General features: G+C 37.1%; 1 protein-coding gene across 4 annotated transcripts in view; it reads right to left on the minus strand.

The window, feature by feature from the left end:
* DMXL1 (Dmx like 1) overlaps positions 1–6,958 on the minus strand; it is a 132,733-nt gene extending 125,775 nt beyond the window's left edge. For all 4 annotated transcript variants that reach the window (XM_069591714.1, XM_069591713.1, XM_069591712.1 and 1 more), the window contains exon 1: positions 6,268–6,958. In XM_069591714.1, coding sequence (XP_069447815.1) covers positions 6,268–6,354 — 87 coding nt within the window. In that variant the 5' untranslated portion in view covers positions 6,355–6,958. The remainder of the gene's footprint in view (positions 1–6,267) is intronic.
* Positions 6,959–9,850: the final 2,892 nt, after the last annotated feature.

Here is a 9,850-nt window from a genome sequence, read left to right on the forward strand (position 1 = left end):
GATATGGAAACAGCCTTAGTGTCCAACAGTGAATGAATGGATTTTTAAAAATATATTTTATACACATACACAAAAACCAAAGAATATTGTTCAGTCACACACAAAAAAATAAAACCCTGCCACTTGTGATAACCTTGAAGGCATTACGCTAAGTCAGAGAAAGACAAATACTGTACATATATATTCCACTTATATGTGGAATCTAAAAACATTTTTACTAATAGAAATATTTTACTAACAGAATTGAATGGTGGTTGCCAGGGGCTGTGGGTGGTAAAATGGGAGATGTTGGTCAAAGGATACAAACTTTCAGTCATAAGATGAGTAAGTTCCAGGAATCTAATGTATAGCAGGGTGACTATGGCTAACAATACTATACTGTACAGTTGAAAGTTGCTATTAGAATAAATCTTTAATGTTTTCATCATAAAAATAATGTGGTTATTATGTGAGGTAAAGGATACATTAACTAATCTCATTGTGGTAAATATTTCATAATATGTATGTATATCAAATCACAACATTGTATACTTTAAATTCACACAATGTTAACACCAATTGTATCTCAATAAGGCTTAGGGGAACAAAAAGAGAGAGAGGTGATCCTGTACAGATAATCCAAACTGGGTATCATGCAAAAATCACTTGAAATAGACGCATCTTCTTATGGATATTTTAAATAGATTATTAAAATTAATTCAATCACTAGAGTTTATACAACATGACAAGTTAATAAGCATGTAAGTACACCAAACCAAACTGGGAAAACAAACTTTAAAATGGGCTCTGTACCCAAAGTTCATAGCAGCATTATTTACAACAGCCAAGACATGGAAGCAACCTAAGTGTCCATCAACAGATAAACGTATAAAGAAGACGTGGTACATATATACAACAGAATATTTATCATAAAAAGAATAAAATATTGTGATTTGCAGTGACATGAACGGATCTAGAGAATACCACACTAAGTGAAGTCAGGGAGAAAAAAAGACAAATACTGTATGATAGTATTTATATGTGGAATTTTAAAAATTATACAAATCAATCTATACACAAAACAGAAACAGACTCACAGATGAAGAAAACAAACTTAGAGTCACCAAAAGGAAAAGGGAAGGGGGCAAATGATAAATAGGAGGATGGGATTAACAGACATGAACTACTAAACAGAAAACAGAAAAGCAATAAAGAGACCCTGGTGGCTCAGATGGTAAAGTGTCCGCCCGCAATGCGGGAGACCAGGGTTCAATCCCTGGATTGGGACGATCCCCTGGAAACGTAAATGGCAACCCACTCCAGTATTCTTGTCTAGAGTATCCCATGGACAGAGGACCCTGATAGGCTACAGCCCATGGGGTCGCAAAGAGCCGGACACGACTGAGCGACTTCACTTTCACAGGGAATAATATTCAATGTCTTATAATAGCCTATAATGGAAAAATAATCATATATATACACATATATAAATCCAGATCACTTCGCTGTAAACCTGAAAGTAACACAATATTGCAAATCAACTATACTTCAATTTTAAAAACTTAATGTATTAATAATTCACACATTAACAAAATAAAAAATAAACAAAATCAGATATGTATGATTTTAAAATAATCCATCTCTACTAATCTACCTGGTTTTAAATATATTATACATAATACTTTAAACCAAAATCTACAGAGTTTCATAGATTTTTAACAAAATAAATGGCTCTAAAAACTTCATTTCAAGTTGCCCTATTATTAAAACAATCATTAAAAGAACAGAACTGGTTTATCAAATAAATTGCCATGCTACCCAAGTTTCAAAAGTAAAATGCATATATTACAATTGATACACTAGCTGCTTCTGTCAAAAGATCCGTAATCAGAATAACTTACTACTAAGCAATGAATATTAAACTGACAAATGAAAATCCTTTTATTAGGCACATGTAATATTACGATTACTAACTGAGGCTAAACAAGGTGCAAAGAAAAAACTGAGTTCATATGCATGCTATTTAGCATACAACAAACATTATTTTTAAGTTTGGCAGACAACTGTCTCAAATATTCTAAATTTTAAAAATTACCCAAGGTTGCAACAGTCATCATTCTAATATGGAAATCCTGTGATTTCTGTATAGCAGTTAGATTTCCTGTTTTCACTGTTTTATTTTAACCAACCATATCAGGTAAATATCCCGAAGAATTTCTTCCGGGTGTACTTCCTGGTTAAATGACTTATATTTGGCATATTGTAATTAATATTATTCTCATTAATTAAAACACAACATTAAGATTTCAACTTCCCTGGTGGTTCAGACGGTAAAGCTTCTGTTTGCAATGCTGGAGACTGGGGTTCGATCCCTGGTTCGGGAAGCTCCCCTGGAGAAGGAAATGGCAACCCACTCCAGTACTCTTGCCTGGAAAATCCCATGGACAGAGGAGCCTAGTAGGCTATAGTCCATGGGGTCACAAAGAGTCGGACACGACTGAGCGACTTTACTTTTTTTTTACTTAATACTACTTAAAATACAATATTTTAAAATAAACCAAATATTTAAAGTCTAATTTGTACCCGTAATGGCCTATGAGTACCACAAAAATCATTCTCTCTCCAGATACATACATTATCAAACTTTTCCCTCCTGTATTCTCTCCATTCACACGCTTCTCCAAAAAAAGAACTTCCTATAAAGGCTTCCCTACAGTGAACAAAAGAAAAATTCAAACTAAAGGATGCTTACTATTACAGAAAGTTGAAGGAGAATGCTAATTCAGCCTCCATTTCTCTACCAACATCCAGATAGCTGCAATAAGTCTTTTGACTTCTAATCTGGGTCCCTTTGGTTGGGAATACTGAGTTGTCCAACACAGAAGAGAGTCTGGAGCTATTGGAAGCATATTCCCTTTCCATTTCAATAAAAACACAATTTCAACACTAAGTACAGATAATCTATTATATATTAAAGCACATATCACTAGCATGCACAGAAATACTAGAAAACCAGATCTAACTGACTATGCCTGTTTTTAACTATGAAAAACAATATTTTCTTTTTCTAAAAACGAAAGTCGTCAACAGATTAGGGCCAGGTGCTCATATACTTTCACTCTAAAGACTGTAGGAAATTAACAAGGAAAAAGGAATGAAGGAAGACGACACATAAAGAAAGAAAAATTAAAGAATTTTTGCTAATATACCTGAAATTTCTCCTGCTTGTTCATCTAATATTTAGGGTAAAATGCATAATAACTGATATTGAAAAAAATTTTTTTAACTTTAATTGAGGTATTTTATTTGAACTCAAATCTAAATGATTAAAAATACTTCTTAAAACTGCAATTTTTAATTATATAGCAGTAAGATTTCTTTACTAGTATTCATCGATTTAATTAGTATTCAACCTAGGCACTATAAGTTTAGCCTTTATAACAACTGACATTTTTAAGAGTTTTACAGGTCCCAAGCAATGAACTTAATAGTTTTTCATGTAACAACCCTATGAATACGCTTTCCTCAGCCTCATTTTACAGATAAGAAAAAAAGAAACTCAAAGAATGTAAAAGAATTTCCCCATGGATATATAACTAACTGTAAGGACTAGGTTGGAAATTGAATTCAGATAATGATGCTAGTACTAGGTGACACCAGTACTTCAATCACTGTTCTAGGCACTCACAATGAAACTCTGGAAGACATACATACACAAGGCAAAACAGGTTACTAATATAATGAAAGTGCAAATAAAGTGCTTTGAAGTGTAACAGACAAGGTCACTGCCTACTGGAAGTTTTCCTATTAACAGAAAAGTCAAACTACTTTGATGCCAGTTTAAGTAGCAAAAAAAGTGTCTCATATATACTATATTGGAAATGGCATATTTTAAAATCTAGAATCCATGAGAAATGGCACTCAATTTTGTTTCAATTTAAAGCCTGTCAGGCTATATTCAGAAAACAGGATCTCATCTCTTGTAATCTTTTAAAATAAGAACAAATAAGTTATCTGCAAACATGCAAAGAGAAGAATTACAAACATTAAATATGTCTTTAGAGAAGGTATAATTTAACAAGAGAAACAAAATAATTCTTCAGTGGGCCTGTAAGAGGAAGATTTCATGTCCCTCGGTGAAGTAAAACTGGAATTTAGGGAAATATTTTTAGTCTGCACATACCATCTACCATTAATGTTTGTTCTCTTTCTATGAAAAGAAAAAAAAAGCCAAAATCAAAAGAGGTTAAAAACAAAATTCAAGGAGTAAACAAGAGGTTCTACTTTTTAGAAAAAAGGATAATTTCAAGATAGATTAAATTTAAGATGTATATAGTATCCAGAAGACTGAGAGCAAGAAATCTAGTTTATAACGAATCAATTTAATATTAAATAGTCAGGGTAGATTAGCTGCAAAGGAAAAAAGATGATTGTTAATAAACTACCATGAGAATCAGAGAGACCTGGGATCTCTTCATACTAAACAACAATAACGAAATGTTTATTTTCACCTTATTTACTGCACTGATTCCTGAGATCTGAGAGAAATCTACAAGAGGCTTGGCAGGAGGTGATTAAAGCTTGGTCTATGGAAATACACTTTAAAATTCAGTAAACCTGAGCAGCAAGCTACATGATGGCATAGGACATTCTTCTTATCTTTGACACATTAACTCACCTCTCCTTTAAAATAACAAAAGCATTCACCAAAATTTTATAAACACTTTGGCCATCTAGGTGCATAAATAAGTCAGCATACTGTATATACTTTGAAGTTCACAACACTGCTTACATATTAATAGATTCTGAATGCCTTCTCAGATAAGGTTGTTAGAATTTACATTAGAGGAGCATTCATATAACTTTAGGAGATGTCAGAGAACGAAATGTTACCATCCAAAAATCTCCCATTAGAAAAATTTCCTTAGGATGATCTTTATTTTCTGAACAGCAACAGCAGTGTTCATCTGCTGGGAGACTCCCGTGGCCCTCTACCCGCCTCAGAGTTCACTCTCTCCTTTGAGCAAGGTTAACATTTAGAATTAGAATCTCTAAAACTCCTAGTGTCAAGTGCAATTTAAGGCATATATGAGTCACTCTACAGGGAAGGAACAGACTATTCAAAAGCAAAATACTTGGTTGGCACTAAAAGCGAATTTAGGTACTAAATGACTACACCATATTAAATAATGATTACGGGTTCTTTTCTATTATTTATTGACTGACAAATATGACAAAAAATAGTCAAAAGTGGATAAAAAGAATTAAGTAACAATCAAAATTAAGTAACAATCACAACTCTTAAGAGATAGCTTAATTATTCAAGTTGTAGCAAAAATCATGAGCCCTATAATTATATTTAGATATAGACTATTATGTACAATACTAACCTAAAGCTTGGAATCATTATAATAACCACAAAAAATTCTTTAAAAAATTACAGTTAAGGAAGAAAATGTCAATATTCTGGTAAGAAGCAAAAGTTTGGGGCCCTCCTTTCATTACCTGGGGAAGACAAAAGAAAAACACGACACTTCCATTTAAACTTTAACATGGAACTACCACAAATGAAAGAGGAGTTTTACTGAAAAACAGTAATGTAATTTTTGGTAATTAATACGAACAATCTAAAATAAAATTCTCCCAGGACCTCTACACTCAAATACGGAGTGCAAGGATGGCAGGAGTGAACCATTAACAAAAATAGTTTTCTCTTTCCAAAGTTATTCCCAGTGAACTTAAAGAAAACTAAATGAAAAGCACTGTTTTCACTATACTTTTACTACGAGTTAGTTGTTGACAGCAAACAATTAGTAATTGTTTTAACTTTTTTTTTTAAGACACCCACTCTTTTTAACTACAAAAACTTGACCTTAACTCAGAAGAAGAAACGAAACTAATCCCAGCTATTCCTAAACTTAACAATTAAGAGCCTATGGACTTGGGCAATAAAAAGCCCCCACACACATTACACAGCAACGACATTGTTAAACCACTCCAACCCAAAGATGTCAGATTAAAGCTTGAAAAAATCCTACAAAGCATTCTAGCTTCCGAGTGTAGTCTCTGTAAACATTAAGTAGCTCAATGACCCAAGTGCTGTTGCCGCCTCCGTTCTCAAAGGCCAGGTCTGCCGACCCTAAAGAGTGGGGACCTCCCCCTGGGACGTGGGGGACCCCCGCAAGGGCGACGAGGTTTTCTGGGCCTCCGCCCGCTGCTCTGGGCCGAGACCGGCTGACTCAGGGGCGCGGACTCGGCTCGGGCGACTAGGGAGCCTCCCCCACTCACCGTGAAGCGCTGGTCGCCGACGCTGCCCACCGAGAAGCAGTGATCGCCGGGATTCACGGCCCCGGTCAGCACCTGGTGCAGGTTCATGTCTGCGCCTCAGTCCAGCAACGGACGTCGTGTCCGGCTCATGCCCGGGGTCAGCGGTCGCTTCCCTCCCTCTTTCTTTCACGGGCGGCGGCCGTTCTGCAGCGACAGGCGCCAGAAGCCGGAGCCGCTCAGCTGCGGCCCGCAGCTCATCCCGAGCCCTGGCCTGTGAGGCCCGGAGGGGGCGGGCCAGCGAGCAGGCGGAGCGCCGCGCTCGTCCGCGCACCTGTCACAGTCCACGCGGGCCCAGGTGAAGCTCTGGGTCGACCCAGCGGCCGCGACCCCCGGCCGACTCACCGGCCAGGAGGGCCACGCCGTCCGCAACACTTCCCTGAGGTCTGGGTGGCTGGCCCGGACCGAGCCCAAGTGTCGCAAGCAGCACGCACTCGCCCTCCCCACCTGACCTGGCCTTGCAAGCCCCGGTGCCCGCCACCCCCAATGGCCTCGGCGGCTCCCTACGCGTCGCTAGGTCCCTTTGGCCGAAATATCGCGAGATTCTCGGGGCGAAAAGGAATACTGCGGTAAAGGATTCACTTTTTTACCACCGCTGACAGAACAGCAAGAGGAAAACGCCTCTTCGAGGGAGACGTTGGCCAATCCCGAGCTCAAGCCCTCCTAAGGCTCCACCCACTGCTGAGGATTAAACCAATGTCTTAAAGGTTTGTGAGGGACGCTGTGCTTTGAATGTTCAACGTCAGGAGCCTAGTGAAAACGTAAAGAGCCTTGCATAAGGTTAAGGACTGTCAAATTATGCTTTAGGTTAGGGCTTATTCTGACTGTTGGACCAGAAAGCTTAAAAGGGAGAAGTACATTATAAACATACTTGCGGTGTCCTCAGTCCTGGTAGAGACTACAAGTCCCAACAAACACCGCTCCTCTGGGCGGCCCGCGAATACTACTGAATGGGAACCCTGCGGCTTCTCCGACCCGCACTGTAGTTAACTCCGGCCGGACGCGCGTTTCCGTTTCGCTAAAAAGGAAAATAAACCTTTAACAAGTGCTAAAATGAGATGTTTTCACCAAAGTTCAACATAACATTCGTTTTTAAGTTGTGGTAATAATACTGCACCAGCCCTGCGTTTAGCTGGTGTTTCGGAAAAATCTAAGAATTCCAAAGTGATTAGTGTCATAATCCCAACTGTGAGATTCAACTCAATGTGTTTTGACACAAGTTTTGTATTGATAAACATCTGTTTTTGTCTCCGCCCATGTACCGTAAGCCTCTTAAGAGACAAGCTGTCGTGTATCCCAGTGTCCAGTGCAAAGTGTACTTTACGATCTAGGTGTTCAGTAAAGGGTAAAAGAGTGAATGTAAATAAGAACTTCCCAGTAAAAAAAAAGAGGTCACCTGATGCGAAGAACTGACCCATTGAAAAACACCCTGATGCTGGGAAAGATTGAAGGCGGGACGAGAAGGGGACGACAGAGGATGAGATGGTTGGATGGCATCACCGAGTCCATGAACATGAGTTTCAGTAAGCTCAAGAGTTGGTGATAGACAGGGAAGGCTGAAATGCTGCAGTCCAGGGGGTCTCAAAGAGTGGGACGCGACTAAGCGACTAAACTGAACTGAAACCGATTTTTATTTTTATACCCTTTTCTGGTGGTAAAAACAAACAAAAAACTCTTCACACTAATAGTTGGATGAGAAGAGTACTGGTAATTTTATTATTATTATTATTATTTTGCTTTCCCTAAGTTTTTTGCAAAATACATATACTTTGTTTTGCAATTTTAAAAGTTTACTTTAAAAGTAAGTTTAAGAAAAAAATCTTTAAAAAGTAGATATATGTATTTATATAATGATACACTTTGCCATAGGGCAGAAACTAATGCAACGTTGTAAATCAACTATAATAAAAAATATTTTTAACAAAAGTCTAAAAGAGCCATTTCCTTTTTTTAAATTTGAAAGATGTAAATGAATTCCATTATTTATCCTAGTCACCTCATAAAAATAAGGGATTTTAAATTTAAATTGTCTTAAAAAATACTATTTTATTGAGGTATAACATTTTGTTTTTTAATTATTAATTCAGATTTTATTTAAAATGCCTTTAAGTTAATCTTATATTTTAGATCTTAAATCAAGAGTTTTATCTGTTTCATATAAATTCTGTATCTAGCCCAAAGTTTAACATGTTTACTTGCTCTATTCTGCCTATCTTCTGGTTTTAAAAGGCATACTTTAAAAAGTATGCTTGGGGCTGGTGCATGGGGATAACCCAGAGAGATGTTGTGGGGAGGGAGGTGGGAGGGGGGTTAATGTTTGGGAACGCATGTAAGAATTAAAGATTTTAAAATTTAAAAAATAAAAAACTGAAAAAAAAAATAAAGAGGAACCCATTCTGTTTATAAAAAAATAAAAATAAATAAAAAATAAATAAAAAGTATGTAATAAAGATTAAAAGAATGAAAGAAAGTAAGGGACCTAGTAGTTAGGAAATCTGAGATCTACTCTTGATCTCTCATTTGCTGTATGACCGTGGAAAATGTCTCATTAACTTTAAGACCATTTTCCTCATCTGTAAAATTAGCAAGTTTAACTTGTTTATCAACAATTTTTTGCTTGGCATTTTTATTCCTGATAAACATCTGTTGGTTTTTATTAAATTCCTTCATCCTAGGAATAGATGGAATTTGACTCCTGCCCTAATTACTCATTTAGACAAGTAACTTAATCTCTCTGTGCTTTACTTTCCTTATCTGTAAAGTGGGGATATTAATAGACCTTCTTCATAGGATTATCATGACGATCAAATGAGCACAGTGTTTAGCACATAGGCAGAATTTAATAGATGTCAGGAGGAGAAGAGGATGACAGAGGATGAGATGGCTGAATGGCATCACCGAGTCGATGGACATGAGTTTGGGTGAACTCCGAGAGTTGGTGATGGACAGGGGAGGCCTGGCATGCTGCAATTCATGGGGTCGCAAAGAGTCGGACACGACTGAGAGACTGAACTGAACTGAACTGATTCTTAATATTTTTTAAACTTTTGACTATTTGAAAGCCTTTATTGATTTTGACACAATACTGTTTGATGTTTTGGTATTTTGGCCATGAGGCTTCCTAGTTCCCCAACTGGGGATCAAACTCATGCCCTGCACTGGAAGGCTAAGTCTTTCCCCCACGGGGAAGTCCCTATCATTATTATTACTATTATTAAATAAACCTAACCTTTTGACATATATTTTCTAAAGTGTTCCATATAGTGTCAAACCTCAGTCCAAATCAAATTTTTCAGTGATATCTGAAATCCCATAAATGTTCTGAAGCCATCTTGGCCTATATCCAAACCTATGGGACTATAGTACAACAACAAATGAAAAGTGAGGGTAATCCTTTGCCTCTTATTCAGAAAAAAACTGCCCATTAAACACCCTATCTTTGATGTACAGCAGATGAACTGTTTCAGGTAACAGGTTCAGTAACAGGTAACTGAAACAGGTAAATCCTTGTACTGTATCTATTCATTCCACTACAACTAAGACCTAC

Source organism: Ovis canadensis, chromosome 5 (assembly GCF_042477335.2).
Source record: "Ovis canadensis isolate MfBH-ARS-UI-01 breed Bighorn chromosome 5, ARS-UI_OviCan_v2, whole genome shotgun sequence".
NCBI lineage: Eukaryota > Metazoa > Chordata > Mammalia > Artiodactyla > Bovidae > Ovis > Ovis canadensis.